Source organism: Periophthalmus magnuspinnatus, chromosome 9 (assembly GCF_009829125.3).
Source record: "Periophthalmus magnuspinnatus isolate fPerMag1 chromosome 9, fPerMag1.2.pri, whole genome shotgun sequence".
Lineage (NCBI taxonomy): Eukaryota > Metazoa > Chordata > Actinopteri > Gobiiformes > Gobiidae > Periophthalmus > Periophthalmus magnuspinnatus.
Genome location: NC_047134.1, coordinates 28,799,611 through 28,817,773, shown reverse-complemented (window position 1 = coordinate 28,817,773; position 18,163 = coordinate 28,799,611). Strand labels below are relative to the sequence as shown.

General features: G+C 40.0%; 1 protein-coding gene across 1 annotated transcript in view; it reads right to left on the bottom strand.

The window, feature by feature from the left end:
* grid2 (glutamate receptor, ionotropic, delta 2) overlaps positions 1–18,163 on the bottom strand; it is an 834,579-nt gene that overhangs the window by 164,044 nt on the left and 652,372 nt on the right. Inside the window, exon 13 of the mRNA XM_033973100.2 lies at positions 12,068–12,263. Within this exon, the coding sequence (XP_033828991.1) occupies positions 12,068–12,263 (196 nt within the window). The remainder of the gene's footprint in view (positions 1–12,067; positions 12,264–18,163) is intronic.

Genomic DNA, 18,163 nt, shown 5'->3' with positions numbered 1-18,163 from the left:
GCTTACATATGTTTGAGAGAGTGAAAGCAGCGCAGGCAGTGGGCTGAGACATGAGCGCGCCGTACTTTTCTCTGGCGTGTTGGTAAGTGGAGATGGATTGACAAAATGTGCTGCAAATAGGACCAAAATATATCAGAATTTGTATGGTATTTCTTAAAAAAAACATTCAAAGTTGTACTGAAGTCAGTATTTGAATAGCTGCAATTAGGAAATAGCAGTTGTCTACGTAACTTTCTTTGCAAAAATGGAGAGTTCTGGTCAAAGGAATCATGCAGAATTTCTTTTGGTTGTTTATTTTCTGAACACAAGGGCTACCGTAAGCTGTAACTCAACTCACTAGAGCCAGTCTCCAAAAAAGACCTACAACTGACCTTAGTAGATATGTACAAATGTGTGATTTTTGTTGGTTTATCACTTCATATCTCCAATCTCATTTTTTAAACTCGTTCAGCCCAAGTTCAAACCTCAGTCACCTCAAACTCTTCCTACAAAGACGTTTTTTTGGTTTGTTTGAACGATTGCCAACGCAAATCTCCTTTACCGTGCAGCTAACCAACTTCATTACTAAACGAATTACAATTATAAAGTGTTTAATTGTCTAATAATCAGGAAGTGTGCATTAACACGCTAGTTCTTTTTAGCATTACCGTCACTGTAAAGCTCAGTCTTGTCTCTGAGCATTACAAAAAGTTCTTAAAAACTCATCATGGTGAATAATTAGCATGCTCAGAATACATAAGGTAAGTGAGGAATAACTTTGGAAAACTGACTACAAACTGTTTAAAATGAGCTCGATTTCTTTTTCACGTTTTTAAATTGTAAATTGTCACATTTTTACATAGCGCTTTTCCACCTTCGAGGCGTTCAAGGCGCTTTACATCAAGGAACGTCGTTTATGTCGAGAGCGGGATTCGAACCGCCAACCTTCGGATCAGTGGACACTCAATCTTCTGAATTACTGTCGCCCACTTTTAAGACTTGTACAGCTCTTTTAAAGTTTAAAAAAATGTAACTGGAAAGTAAAATGAGGCCCTTAGGCTGTTTAGTGTGTCAGATTATCATTTAGAACGTGCAGTGTGTTTCTCCCTGTACCAGCACATCTCACCAGTATGTGTGATATGTGATATGTGACATGTGATACAGCGGAGACAGAAGAGACGCTGACCTGTTCTGACATATGATATTATTGTGCTGCGGGGGGATCAAAGCGAGACAGGAGAAAATCCATAATGCGCTGTACACACCAATGACAGGCACAAGTAAGAGGTTTACGGTGGAAACAGAAGAGCAAAGAGCGCCATAGATAAGCAGATACGCCACGTTGTAATATATAGGGATGAAGATCAAAACACGTAATAAAAGTGAATTAGGGAAGACAACCAAATCGATCAAACTTGAAGGGAAGATTATGAATATAAAAACAAGCAAGTGCTGTGGGTCTGGTTAAAGCATCATGGTTACGATGAAATAGACACTGCTAATGAAGGTTATCCAGGGATTAGCTTTTTTTTCACTCATCTAGCCCAAATATTAGCCCCAGCCTTCGACAAATTAGAACATTGGAACTTTTCTCAAGTTGAAAAGAAAACTTAAAGGCCTTGCACTCTATTTTTTCCCCATTTGAGCGAACTTTGTCTTGCCCCAGAACAGATATATTGTATAAGCAGCTCTCTGGATCAAAGTAAGTCCATACCCTTAGATCTGTAACATCTTTCAGCTCATTCAAATCCTTTGTTTTCATACCGCTAAACTCCTTGTTTATGGTTTTAGTTTGTGCTTTTTATCTTCATTTTGTACATCCCATTACTGCAAAATGTACAGTTTAGTGAGAAGGTGCATCTGGGAGCAACTCTGTATGTTTTGTATTGTAAACTTTGTATTCTGTCTGTTGTATTGTGTTACTTATGTTATGTGTTTGGACCCCCTCAGAAACGAGACAGCACATCTCAAAAGGGCATTTCAATAAAACAAATTCAAATTCACGTCCACTGCGTGCCGTCATCATCTATTCATGAAGTGTTTTATTGTCCGATAATCAGGAAATGTGCATTATCGCGCTAAGTGTTATTAGCTTTACCGTCTGAGAGCTGTGAATAACACTTACAAACTCATTGTGGTGAATAATTAGGACGCATAAGGTAAGTGAAGAATAACTTTGCACCACAACAAACCTTTTAAAATGAACTACTTCTGTTTGTCATGTTTTGAAGACCATAAAAATCAGGTACAGTGCCTTTAAATCTATCTCCATAACGACAAACAGGCGACGCCACAGGGACGAAGTATTTTTGCACGAATAAAAATGTCTGCAATAGAATATAGATGATAGATAATGTCACACCGTGGAATATTCCAGGCAGAAAAACAAAATCCCCATGGAGACAAGCAGGTGGTGTACCCTCCAGCTGCAAGCGTTCATAGAGTTATATAACTACAACAACTGTATAACTGTATATTAAAGAAGAACTATTGTGCTTGTGTCTGGTATAGTTATAATCTATGACACCTGTGGATTATTATGTTATAAATTGCACATTTTAATCTGATTTTCCGCGTATTACTGATTAAGAAAATAAAATTGGAGGACAAAATACATACGTCACAATGGGCATACACCAGTGGAAGTGAAAAACGGGTTGATCGACAAAATGGCGTCTTGAAAATAAGCGAATAAACATTACTCAAACTCGCAGGAATTACTCCAAATACAACTTTAAGTGAGTAAATGGTGAGGGGAAAAACAACTATAACATGGTTAAAAGATCTGGGAAAAGTATATTCTGCATAATGGATCTGCTTTAAAATAAATAACACACAAAAAAGGAAATGAATAAACAGCTTTCAAAACACAGTAGGATTGAGCGGGCTGCTCTACGGGGGGGATTGTGGCATAAAAGAATATGAAATGAAGGTGAAAATCATAGTTGAAGTTGAAAGGTGTTAAGAAAAAAAAGTCAAGCTACAATTTTTCCATTATTGAAATCATTGTCATTTTCAAATAAATACTTGATACAGTTTGCAATAGTTTAATGTGACTGTGCAAGAGCTTTCTCAGCACTGTTAAATAGAATAAAGTACAACATAGGCCTCGGTGTACCACTAGAGTGCAGCCTGTATCTGTATTTCCTATGGCTGAGATGGAGCGAGGATAGAGAGCTGTGTTGTGAGGTTATAGACAAAAAAGCCCAGCAAAAAGAACAAAGATTTTAGCGAAGTGCGAAAGGTGAAGTTTGGGAAAATTGTCAAAACGTCGGAGAGACAAACAAGAGCCGAGTAGAAGGTGGGATAAAGGCGGGATAAGTACACGGGACAAGTACTGCACCCATTGTTCCTGTCCAAAAAATACAGTGTTTTTGTTCAGGCAGCTAAAGTGAGGCAGGTTTTGTCACTACAGGAAGCTACTACTACTACACTCATCAGGAAAAGTTTTTACATCGAGGGTATTTTCAGTATCAACACTGAAGTGACACATATAGTACCACTTGGACAATAGAAGTACACTTACTTCATAGAGAGAGTAGACTATAGGGCTGACCACTGAAGCATAAGATATTTAACAACTACTACTGCTCCTACTCCTACCACCACTATCACTACTGCTATTACTACTACTATTAGTGCTATTACTACTACTTCTATTACTACTACAACACTGCTACCACTACTACTAGTACCACTACTGCTACTACTACTACTATTACTGCTACTACTACCACTACCACAACTACTATTACTACTACTAGTACAACAATGCTACCACTACTACTATCACTACTGCTACTACTACTACAACTGCTATTACTATTACTGCTATTAGTACTACAGCACTGCTACCACTACTACTAGTACTACAGCCCTACTACCACTACTGCTATTAATACTACTACTGCTACTAGTACAACTACTACTCCTACTGCCACTACCACTACTGCTATTACTACAACATTGCTACTACAACTACTACTACTACTACTACTACTACCACTGCTCTTGCTAAATAAGTACCCGCTGTATAATAAATGCACTCAGAGTCGTGTTATGATCCTGCAGCTCAGAGGGTTTGTTGTGCGTTCAGACTCTGGACAGTGTGTGTCCGCCTGATGGAAAGTGTTCTTGTCTTTAACATCTCACTTTGGTTTGGTTTATCTGACAGTGACTAACAAGAACAAGCTCAGCAGAATAGAAAAGAACACGGGGCAGATCATTTCCAAAGAGCGGACACAAAAGAGCTGCTTTACCGGTCCAGCTTTGTGCGGGACGGCCAAGTCCATCATGAGTGATGTCGAGCGTCCTGTGTGTGAGGAGTTTAAGATAACGCCGCCAGGGCGTCACTACAGAGAGACTTTAGCAACAGAGAAGGTGTAAAAAGAAACTTTTGTGCCAAATGCTGTCGGCCTGTTAAATAAGCACGTGAATTGTATGTGTATGTATGTATATGTATGTGTGTGTGTGTGTGTGTGTGTGTGTGTGTGTGCGTGTGTGCAGGTGGGGGTGTGTGGGGGTGTGTGTGTACATGTGTATGTGTGTGTATGTGCATGTATGTGCATGTGTGTGTATGTGCATGTATGTGCATGTGTGTGTATGTGTGTATGTGCATGTGTGTGTATGTGCATGTATGTGCATGTGTGTGTATGTGTGTATGTGCATGTGTGTGTATGTGCATGTATGTGCATGTGTGTGTATGTGTGTATGTGCATGTGTGTGTATGTGCATGTATGTGCATGTGTGTGTATGTGTGTATGTGCATGTGTGTGTACATGCGTAGGGGTGTGCATGTGTGTGTACATGCGTAGGGGTGTGTGTGTGTGTAGCGCTCTTCTTTCCTTTTTTTAAACATACTGAACATTTCAACCTATTTATTGACTTAAGTTGTAAAGGAATGATTGTTGTGTTCCTGTATCAACCAAAGTTAAAGCTACTACTACTACTACTTCTATTACTACAACCTTACTAGCACTACTACTAATACTACTAGTACTACAACCACTACCACCACCACTACTAGTACTACAACACCACTACCACTACTACTACGACACTGCTACCACTACTATTATTACTACCACCACTATTACTACTACTACTACTATCACTACCACTACTACTACAACACTGCTACCACGACCACGACTACTACTACTACTACTACTACTACTACTACTACTACTACTACTACTCTAACTGTTAAATTCATGGACATTATCTGCTCCCACCACCTGCCCAACAAACTACAAATTACACAATCACTTTCAGACATGCAAGAAAGATACACCTTGTATTACAAAGTATCAGATCACCTGGATAGCATGGGATTGGAACCATCAACCCTCTGGTGTAAGGCCGACTGCTCTTCCGTCTATTCTAAAGTCCTGTATAATACAAAGAGTTGAATTAAAGTAGTTGGGGATGAGGAGGAGGTGGGACCTGACAGACGTGACAGGTGTTAAGTGATTTGAAGGAGTTGAGTGGCAGGTGAGGGCCTCAAACGACACTTTTGTAAGATTTGTTCCATATATTTGATTAAACGCGTTATTGTAAGACGCTTGGAGAACGCGACTTGTTTCTTGGAATTTGGGCAAGAAAAATTGTTTTTATTGACAGACGTGATGCATGGCTCCTCCGCTGAGAAGAGCAGTGCATTAGAGGAAATCTTTTAGCATTATTCATGGGATTTTATTAACATTGGAACAAAACTCATGGTTCATTTTTCAATTTGTGAATGCTCAGAATTTAGAGCTGTCGTAGTCGGGGTTCGTTTGAGGTGGTTGTGGGGTTTAAGACAGGGAATTACACTGCGGGGTATTTTTAACACATTACATATTTAAATCACCATGACAGCCTTTATTGTTTTTAAAATGCTATATCCGTGGGTGGTGCATCTACACGGCTACACATCTACACCTAATTAATAAAAAAAAAAAAAAAGTTATTATCATTAATGTTAATATTATTACTGTATTTTCCGGATTATAAGTTGCACTTTTTTCATAGTTTGGCAGAGGACGTGACTCATACTCAGAAGCGATTTATATGTGAAATATATTTTTTTGTTAATTATTATGAATTTTTTGGCTGGTGCGACTTATACTCCAGTGCAATTTATACTCCGGAAAAAACTATTTTTTTTTTTTTATTTTGGTTGTTTTGTTTTATTTTATTTATTTTTTATATTTATTTATTTTTTTATATTTATTTATGTATTTTATTTGTATTTATATATTTTATTTTATTTTATTTATTTTTTTTGCATGTATTTATTTTTTCCCCACATCTACATTCTCTACATTTACTTTTCTCACTTAAAAATTACAGGTACTAGCAGTCTCCTCTGCCAACTCCACCTTACCCCCTCCAAAATCACAGAAATATCACACACACAGATAGACACATACGCACACACACACTCTCACACACACACCAACACAAACGCACACACAACACACACTTGTCACATACATTTGTAAATAGCTGTTACATCTACAAACCATGTTATGTCTTGTATGTCTTGGTATGTCTGGGTCAGTTTAGAGCCCAATCACAACACAAACAGCATGCGTTCTACTGAATTACACATCGTACCAGGTTTGTGAAGTTGTAGCGTATTGTGTTGTATCATGTTTTGTACACTTATGGACAATAGCTGTGCGAGAGTGGACGGCGTAGCGTTGTGGGAGTCTCGTACATGCTCGTGCTGCTAACTGTAAGCAGGGTTTGAATAGGACACGTGTGAGATCGCAAGATTACTCAAACATGCACCAGCCTAGCGTAAAAAAACTTCTTCAGGCGTGTTTTTGACGAGCGTTATAACACAGTAGAAAACTCCAAAAAGTTCATTTTGCATAATATGAGACAAAGCAATAACAGCTTCACTGATTCCTCCCATGTGCAAAGTTTTATAGTGAGGCTTTGAAAATTTAATTCTATTGCATAAAATCGGGTTTTAATATATTTCCGACGCTCTCTCTTCCCTCACCAGAATGTTTCCTCAAACGTGAGACAAAAAGCCCAAACTCTGACACCACCGCCTCTAATGCGCGCCCTTATGTGTCGCGTTTATTTCATCATTTCAAAAACACAACCTCCCGCCATGTTGATTGCTCCTCCCTGCTCTTCGCACGCAACCGTCGCTGGCTCCCGTTCATGCCAGTGGTAGGAGGGGGGTCGAATGATGATAGAAGTATGAAAAAAATCGAATAAAACCCACACTCTCTACGCTTGCAAATGAGAAGAAGTAGTCAGGTATTTACGATAGCAAGTAATCAACCAGGAAATTAAGCTTTTAACTGCGCGAGCGTAATCTGAGAATTGTCAACATCATTTGGGTCGACTTACTGCGCCATCAACAAGGACCACCCCTGTCTAACCGTTCCAAAAACTGTAAATGCCGACTGTACGCTAGAAATACTCTATATCATCAAGCTAATTCTGCTAATTCACACCATCTGTAAAGTCTATTTGATTTTGCATTCAGTCGTAACGCAAGCGGCGGCACTCAGAGCTTAGATAACACCCATTGATTAAAAACACAGTTGCAAATGATGTACCATAAGCTAGCGATTATGGCTAGCTTTTTCGCGGCAGAGACGATGACGGAAGTGAAAACAGGTAAATTAGGTTCAAGGCGCAGTTTGTGGATTTCTCGAAGTCTCGTTTGTCATAATTTTGCATTTGTTTACGTTTATAATCCCAGATGGAACGTATCATAAATAAACTGTGACAGAAATCTGATATTTTCTTTTTTTTTCATAAAGTAGCACTCGAAGACAAGTAGCACTATAATTCTCTAGTCGGTGCCTTCAGCCAGAAACGCTTCCGTACACTACTTGCTTGTCTCCATGGAGATATTTCTGCTTTGCCTGGAATGTTCCACAGCAGAGCATTAAACCTATCGATAATGGGTTTTTAATGATCTTCCACACATATCTGATTTGTAATTCGGCCTGATGGTGTCACCTAATTGTCTCCACAGAGATACATTCCAGGCAAAGCAACAGCATCGCCGTGGAGACAAACAGTTGATGCACCCTTCACCAAAAAGTTACACAACGAAGCTTTAAATAGTCTGTGTGTCACAATAATCGGAACGGTCCAGATGTATTTAAGATAGACTTGCTTGATGCTGGTTACATAAAGCAAAACCTGAAGCAAATAATAATAATTAAAAAAAAAACATTAACTACCAACAACCGCTTCAATTTCAACCACAGACCCCCCTGCATCTACCATCATGTACAAGAACAGTATCTTGCATTTTGGACTACAGTGGTCCCTTGTTTATCACGGGGTTACGTTCTAAAAATAACCCGCAATAGTCGAAATCTGCGAAGTCCATCCATCCATTTCTTCCGCTTATCCGGGGCCGGGTCGCGGGGGCAGCAGTCTAAGCAGGGACTTCCAAATTTCCCTCACCCCAGACACGTCCTCCAACTCCTCCGGTGGGATCCCAAGGCGTTCCCAGGCCAGCCGAGAGACATAGTCCCTCCAGCGTGTCCTGGGTCTTCCCCGGGGCCTCCTCCCGGTGGGACATGCCCAGAATATCTCCCTAGGGAGGCGTCCAGGAGGCATCCTGAGCAGATGCCCGAGCCACCTCAGCTGGCTCCTCTCAACGTGTAGGAGCAGCGGCTCTACTCCGAGCTCCTCTCGTGAGACTGAGCTCCTCACCCTATCCCTAAGGGTGCGCCCAGCCACTCTGTGGAGGAAACCCATTTCAGCCACTTGTATCCACGACCTTGTCCTTTCGGTCATTACCCAGAGCTCATGACCATAGGTGAGGGTAGGAACGTAGATTGACCGGTAAATCGAGAGCTTCGCCTTTGGGCTCAGCTCCTTCTTCACCACAACGGACCGATACAGCGACCGCATCACTGCAGACGTTGCACCGATCCGCCTGTCAATCTCACGCTCCATCCTTCCCTCACTCGTGAACAAGACCCCGAGATACTTGAACTCCTCCACTTGGGGCAGAGACTCACTCACCCGAATGGTGTTTTGTTATTGGACTTCTGTGCTAGTCACAGTTTGTCCATAACGAACACCATGTTCGAGCACAAGGGTGTCCATCGGTGCACGTGGCACCAGGACACTCTAGGTCGGAGGTCGATGATCGACTTTGTTATCATGTCATCTGACCTCCGACCGCGTGTCTTGGACACTCGGGTGAAGAGAGGGGCTGAGCTGTCAACTGATCACCACCTGGTGGTGAGTTGGATCCGCTGGCGGAGGAGGATGCTGGACAGACCTGGCAGACCCAAGCGCATCGTGAGGGTCTGCTGGGAACGTCTGGCAAAAATTCGGGGTTGGGAGGAGTTCAGGGAGGCCATGGAGGAGGACTATCGGACGGCCTCAAAGACTCTCAAAGTTCAAACCTTCGTAAATTATATCCCTGTTCCTTGATATCTGCCTCTCCTTGGACAGAAACACTTCAAGTCCAAAGCGTTTCTGAAATCTGTCGGTGCAGAACGTTACATCGTCATTGTGCATTTTGTCGGGGAGAAAACTTGCAAACATACAGCACTTCAGAGTCACACTGCGATTCAACATTTATGTAAATTTGGCTGAACACATTCTGTACGGTCCCTTTGCCAATAAGGATAGCGAAAGGTGAACCGCAATATCGCCAGGGACCAGTGTACATCTTCTTTTGGACCATCCTCAACCAACTAAACTCCAATTTAATCAATATAAACTGTGTCAAGAAGTCGGTAAAACAGTCTTTGCCTCCAGCTTAAATGAGTCTATGAAACTCTTGTGTTGGAAGGTGAGGAAGAAGAGACACTCGCTCTGGAGTAGTGTCTGTGTAGAGACTCGAGCAGAGGGGGAGACTTGGCTGTCATTGTTGGAGTGGCTTTATGGGTACTGTGGCAAAGGGTAGAAAAGAAAGAAAAGAGCCGCACTGCAGTTCTTTGGAGCTCCCGGTTTTTGATTATTTTAATAGCACCGTGCTGTGACATTTCGTAAGAAGGGCTTGACCCCGAAACGTCACATAGTGGTGGCATTAAAATAATACAAAAAATTGGGAGCTCCGAAGAACTGCAGTGCAGATCTGATCTTTCTTTTCTACTTTTTTTTTGTCTTTGTACTCAGCACACAGTCGCAACTTTTACTGGATGTGCATGTCTTTATCTACCAGCACATTCTACGCTGCTAGGGATGTTTTTTTTGCTTTTAACCGAGGACTAATTGAGTTGGTTGGTTTTAAATTCATACAAGTTTGGCGAGATTATATGTCTGATCCTGGATACATTTCTAGTAACTGTGTGTGGGGAAGCTGGTCCGATGTGGTCCAAGAAGAAAAAAGCTGAAAAATTCCCAATTAGTAAAATGTATTACAGCTTACAGTGGCAATGCATGGAAAAATAATACATATTTACAGAAAAATAACTGTGGTCAACATAAGCAAAAAACAACAGAAATTAAGAAACTGAGGAAACACCCCACGTGTTTTTATACCCAGAAGCACCTCCCCCAGGTAAACACCATTTACTTTTCAGGTAGGTTAGGTACAACTTTAGCAGGATCTCATACGATACTGCTTTACTTATTAGGGGCTAAATCCCTTTACCTCAAAAAGTGTTTAAAATAAAACTATAAACACAAGAACAAGAGCTTAACCCAGTTTTCTCCTCCACATGGTCCAGCCCACGTCCACTCCCAAGCCTTCAAAAATGTCCGCCACAGGGCACGTCCCCTTTTTTTCTGGACCATGTGGAGATTCAGGTAAGAATAACTGACCAAATATAACCAAACAGAATATCCTTAATGTAATAAGTGTGTGTGGTGATTAAATTAAAGATAAACTAACTGAAAAAATTACCAAAACCAACCTGGGATAGTTCTGTTTAGTTGTATATTGCAAAATTACTGAAAATGACCAAATGTGTGAATAAACAATCAATCCAGACCTTAAATGGCATCTGTCTGTTAGCTTTTATAAGTTTGTTATGCGGCTATTTTTCATATTTTTCACTGTCACCAATAGAGGGCGACAAGACACCAAACCACGTGAAAGTAAAATTCCACGGCTTCGAGACATAACTAAATTCTATGACTGCACAGATTTACTTAGCATTGATGAAAGGGGGTACTTTTACTTTAACGTGAGCATGAGGAATAGCCGTATTTTCAGAAAGCGACATTCTTATCGTCATGTCGACCAATCACATCCACAGGTTTAGGCCATTACTGATCACGGTAAATGGTAAATGGACTCTGGGGGCAAAGTGGGGTAAAGGTTTTGCCCAAGCATTCATCTGTGAAAGCTGGAATCGTACCGCCAACCTGTGACTCAGTGGACAAGCCAACCGAGCTACTGTCGCCCATCACAATAACACCACTAGTACTGTTGATTGTAATAACATTTTCAATCATAGTATACTATATGCAGTATATGTATGAGATGTACCGTAAATTTCAGACTATAGAGCGCACCTGAATATAAGCCGCACCAGCTAAATTTGAAAAGAAAATCAATTTTGTACATATATAAGCCGCACCTGAATATAAGCCGCAGGTTTTTGTGTTGTAACATGTGATATTTACACAGAAAGATAGTACACAGAAGGTTTTTTTAGTTTTAATTTAGAAAATGCCTTTTTTTTTTTTTACTGTGTCTGAAAAGCATCAGTTCATAATCTTTCCCCATGTCTCACTTTTGCATTTACTGTCAGAGTGCCCCCCAGTGGCCGTTAGGCAGTAAAAATCTTTAAATTAGCCGCACTGTTGTATAAGCCGCAGGGTTCAAAGTGTGGGAAAAAAGTATCGGCTTATAGTCCGAAATTGACAGTACTTATTTTTGCAAACCATTTAAGTCGTGGGGTTTTGTTTCCTACCTCTCACATATAAATCCATGCAATAACCAATAACCAACAGTCAAACTACTACATCTTTTTAAATTGTTGATACCACTTTAGCATTTACATCATCTCCCAGTTAATATCTGTCGGCGAGTATGTTACAGCCCCATGTTGAAGTTAATCTCCTCTCCATATGGCAGCAGGCATTACCCGCACATGTAAAAACACTTTCCGGGCTCGTCTCGATAACGGCGAGATATAAGATTGTATCGTACCTTTCGGATGCCCTCCTTGGACTCCTCCACGTTGTTATCGGCCCCTCCGGTTCTGTTGATCATGCGCCACATCTGGGAGTACATGGGGTCTCTCTCGAAGGGGTTCATGGCTTTGGAGCGAACCTGATCGTACACAGCCGAGTCCAGAACTGTCCCGTAAGGAAGTTCGGTTTGTTTGGACAGGTCCTGCAGAGACCTGGGGACAAGAAAAGGAGATGGATGTGAGACAAAGAGGGTGTTTTGTCAAGTGTTAAATGTGCAAAGTGTATGTGGAGTGGTGTATCGTTTTATTTATTCATATAGATCAGTTTCAGAGTCTAGAAAGTGATGATGTCATATTGCCAGATGGGGGTTACATCGGTTACATTGCACTTTTCAGAAAATATCCGACAAATAAATTCACAAATGCTGAATATAATTTGCAAATAGAAAGTTCTGAGTATTCTAGCAAACACTGGCAAAGTTCAACATATTCTTTTTTTCCATAATAAATTCAGAAAGTGGTGCCATTATTCAACCACAAACATGATTGTTGTCAGTAACTTTGGAACACTCGCAAGTTTGTGGATCACATTTAGTTTGGTTATTACTTTGGAAAACAGCAAATCTCTTGTATTTATATGAACCTCTGTACTTCATCTGAAATTATGACAAATTCAAATCCTATTGCTCATATAGTTTGGTCATATGTACCTCACTCGTGTAGTGCTGTTTCAGCTCAAGACTATGACTCTTTGTGAATGTCTCTCCCCTTTCACATCTCTCACGTCTAATGAAATGTTTTGGCAAAGAAAATATGCTCAAAAATGAATAACACCCGGTCATAAAAATGTTGGCATTATATCAGCCCTGGCATCACCAAACTCTAAGCTTATTTTCCTGAAGACCAGGCACGGCAGTGTATTCCAGGCTGTGCAGAGCAGAAAATGACAACGTGGCCTTTTAATCTCATTAATATCACATAAACAGGAACAAAGCCCCTCTCCAGTTCATAATATCAGTCATATTTCAGCTGCTCACTGTGGCACTGGCTCCCATTGGAAACACTTTGGACAGAGACCACAGCTCTGACAGCCAGCTGCGCTACAGCTCCAAGTATCCCCTGCACAAACCCACGATTTGCATCTCTCCAAAGAGCCAATGAGAGACATAATTGACATGCTATTAAAATATTAAAAAGAGAATTGGCAATAAGCCACTAATGGCAGAAAAATACTAAGTCATTTATTCTGAATCACCAGAGCTTTCGGAGCCAGTTTGTTCCAATGCGATTAAAAAGCTAATCACGGTCTGAATATTCTCATAAAAATCTAGTAAAAAAATTGAGTTAGAATGTCAATATTTCTATAGATGTTTCATGTTTTAAATAGTTTTTCAAATTGGAAATGAAAGGGCTGCTATACAAAGCCTGAAACACTCCTAATGTATCCATCCATTTTACTGAACGCTTAGTGAGAACTTTAGTGAGATTCAAATTCACTCTACCAGCAGCACATACTTTTGTTGTGTCCTTAGGCAACACACTTAACTCTTATTGCCTTTATGTATTCATGATTGTTATTCTGTTGGGACTGCTCATTAATTAAATTCATTATATCATCTTGATTAGCAAAGAATGGCACCATATTTACAGTGGTATGAATGAATTATGCACTGTCCGCTCATCAAAAACATACATGGTCATTTTTTCCAAAGTTTTCATCTCCGAGCTTTCAAAAATGCTTTGTTTGCATTTTACCTGTTTAGTTGTGTCATAGGCAAAAATATAAACTTTTCTATGCAGTTTTTAAGCTCATAAACCATCACCTGATTTGATTCTATGGTCAAATTGTGATAACATGACTTATTAACATAGCATTCAAGGGTCATAAGGCCTTTACTTTGAAAGAGTTCATTCCCATTGCTGACAGCAGAGGGCGCTCCAACACCTAAATGCCTTATTAGAAACTGAGGTGAAGTTTATAGCATGTTATTTTAAGTTGCAAATTTGAAATACTTATCTCAAGGTGACCCAAAGCAAGTCTAAAAGAAAATTAAAGCCACAAGAACACATAACGAGTGTTTTTTAAAGAAAGTCTTATACTTTGTGATTTATTTCCTACAACAATGATTAATGACAGAGCAGAAAAACAAGTAAAAAACTGCTTTGAAGGACAACGGCCAGAACTGAGCATTGAAGACTTTTTAAAGTATGTGATCATTATTATACTGAGTAGTTGCTAACACGTCGCATGTATTCTGCAGCAGTCGCTCCCCCCTCTGTGTCACTGGGGGATTTCACGCACTATTGTTAATTACAATGGCACCGTGCTTTGCTTGCTTCTCAACAGTTTGGCCTCTGAGAAATGTAATGGAGGACTATTATGGCAAACTAATTACTGTTTGCTTGTTAAGCGCCTGCTACACGCCACCCATGGATTTGAGAGACACATTTTCTCAAATAAAACATGGCATCCAAAACACACAGCACATGCTTTGCTTCTTGTAGTCAGATACTAATTACATAACAAGTGTAAAATTAGGTTCATTCATGATTTCATCCAAGAAAGTGTACCTAGAGCGTATGGCAGCTTTTCATGCTTTTTTCTAATTATTACTTGGTTAAAAAGAAAAATTCAAAAATACAGGAAGTAGTGGTGAGTTTCAAAAATGGAATCAGAATCAGAAGACTTTTATCGCCATCGTCAGTGAACACAGCTCACAAACTAGGAACTTACTGCGGTGATAAAGTGCAACATAAAAACACATTGAATAAATACAAATACAAATAAGGGCATGCACAAAGTTAAAAAAGATATGCTTAAAAATAAAATAAAATACTCAGAGGTAGAAAATATATACAACAGCAGCGTCAGAACAACAGTGCAAACATGACTTATTAAAGTGACCTGTATTATAAAGTGTCCAGTTTAGTGCAGATATTATAAAGTGTTCATGAGACAAACAACAGAGGGGAAGAAACTGTTCTTATGACGAGAAAAACAACACACAGCGCACCAAATCACCAGGGCGACCGTACGTGGCGCCATCTTGGATCAAGCTTTACTTTTGGAGAGCCTATACCTATGCAATCAATGTCAAAGGTTCCAACAATTATGGAAATTTATGGAATTGCCTCATATCTGCAGCCCAACCAGGAAGTAAAATTATAATATTCACCAACATTTTTTAAAATAGGCAAGATTTTTCAGGAAACTGTAAATGTAATTATGTTAAAGCGCCCATATTACACTATTTCTTGTTGTTTCCTCATCACAAACACACCTGGAGTTGTGTTTTGTTTCATTCACACATGTTTAACACACAAACTCTGCATGTTTAGGCAGAATTCTTCTCCAACACAGACAATACTATGTTCCACCTTGTGTTCCACTGTGTTTTTAAACTCCAAACACTTTTGCTACAGCCATTTGGATCATTTCAGCCCCAGAATTGTCAGTCTCTACTGAACTAAAGGTAAACTACTACTACTAAATGACATCACAAGGTTGAACAGTAGCATTTTGAGCTTTGGAGGTGTAGACAGACTAATAATCAAGTGTTACTCAAACATGTGTGAACAAAGCTATGTTTTTGAGGTGGTAACAACATTATAACATGGCTTAAAGTTCACAAAAAGTCCATTGGGTGATTGAACCTTTAACTACTGTATGTTTTATTGAGTGGTCTAACCTGTCGTATGCAATTAAACCAATCACCTCATGAGACTTCGATTCTTCAATGTCTCCTGTAGAAATATCTTATAGAAGAAAGCTTTATCCTTTGCAATTTACTTCCTACATCAAGGACTCTACTTCCCAAGTCGGAAAAAAGGAAAAACATAACGCTTTGAAGGTTTTAATGAACTTTGCCATGAACATGAATCTTTTATTGTCTTCAATTAATCTCTGGCCTTGGTAATTTGCTCCCACTACCTCTCTCTGGAGGATACGAACTGCCAGTGCCCCTTTGACCAGGATCCCCCCCTTTAGTGAACACTTTCCCTGCTTCTTAATCTGCGCTTGGTGCTTAATGGTGCATGCAGGGAAGAGTAGAGGAATTGTACTGCCTGGGGAATGCAACAGCTCAACATATATTTTAATGAGTGGAAAAAAATACCACTGGAATGACTTGTGTTGCTGTAATTGGTTGTGAAAGGGGACTAAGTGAATAAAAGGGAAGTTGGAGAAGATAGTGGACAAGCAGGACAGACCAAAGAGTCCATAGAATGTACGTATGTATGTTATGGTAGACCCAGTTTGGTTTAGCCCTGGTTTAGTCCCACTTAGATCTGTGTTATAAGCCATGTTTGTGTCGAGTTTTTGCCCTGATAATGCTTCTTCTTGCACCCCAAACTCTTAAATCTCACGTTCCTATCTCACATAATTCAACCAATCACCGCCTGCTACCTGCTAAGACATTTGAAGCACCTGTTTTGCAAAATAAACACAAAACATCTCCTGCATTCAAGACGCCATTGCCTTGAAAATCCCCCCTTTTCCCTACCCACTCCCCAATCTCCACTCTCTTCTCACTCATTCTCACTTCTCACTGCTCTGAATTTGGCAGTGTATCTATTTTAGTACAAATTGATGACTTGTTTCTCATTTTAGATCTATTGCCACAGCAAACAGCTTGAAAAAACTAAACAAATCTTTCAATCTTCAACATTTTGTCTTGTTTCTTTGTAGCTGCTGCATTAATTTAGCTGTATTTTCTTTATTAGCACATGCACAGGTGAAGAACACAAAGAAATCCAATTACTCAGATCCAATTTAGCATTTTACACGACCTTTCTGTAATCTGATAACTTCAGAAATCAGATTATGATCACATTTTTATATAGCGCTTTTCTACCTTCAAAGCACTCAACACACTTTACATCAAGGAACCACTCACACATTCATACACGAGTGACAATATTCATCCGTGGAAGCTGGAATCGCACCATCGACCTGACCGATGTTGGTGTGACAGCCAATGATGGTTATGTCGAGAGCGGGATTCGAACCGCCAATCTTCGAATCAGTGGACAAACACTCCGACGATTGAGCTACAATCACACAAATCAGATTTTTGGTGCGTGCATAAACATAGTTATCCCTGCCATTTCAGCTAATTGCCTCAACTCTCCCACAGCAGCAGAACCAGCAACCTCCTCAGCCTTCCAATCACCATCCCGTTACCATCACCGGCGTCTACGGGCTTTAGATTGATATAGTTTTCTTAACAAAATTATGATCTCTCTTCATTGCATCCCCGAATTACCTTGCCTGCCAGGTTGAAATAAACACATTTATCTAACACTTCAGTAATTTGTCAAAGTCCGTTTAAAACTTTCCTGGTTGAAATATGACTTGTTGTGGCAGTTCAATGGCTATTAGCTCTCACCCGGAGTATGCATGATGAAACCCAGTGTAATTCCTTTTAAATTATGTCCATTATTTTATGTCTTTTCCTTGCTACAATCCCATGAACGCAACCAATATCCAATTCTGCATTTAATTAGTTTTCACAAAGCTAAAGGTTTTGCTAATGTTTGCCTTTTAAGCTGCCATAATTATTCTCATATCCCTGCTCCAATTTTCATAAACGTTATTAACGGGTCAAGAACCACAGAGAAGCCCATTTCATTTTGGAGCTGGTCCAGTTTTGAGGACGGATACTGGAGTTTCTGGAGCATTATAGAGGCTTGATTGAATTAGTGAGGTAACAAATGTTGGCTGAGGTACATGGCTTCTGTGATGTCACTTCCGGGTCCATCAGCTGATTGGAAACAATGAAAGAGTTTATAATTTCATCTTTTTTTTAGCTACAATATGTCTCACATTAGAAAGAGATTGCAGTCGTTTAGATCTATAAACGTTATACGCATGGATCTATGGTTATAACAGTGATGAAATAGTCTATGAGAAAGGCTGACGTAAGAAGCTAGGCAAGGCTAAACTAGAGTTAGCAGCAGTTAGTGAGCTATAAACACTGGTAATCCTATGTTATGCTGGATTATCCATCCATCCATCCATTTTCTTCCGCTTATCCGGGGCCGGGACGCGGGGGCAGCAGTCTAAGCAGGGACTCCCAGACTTCCCTCACCCCGGACACGTCCTCCAGCTCCTC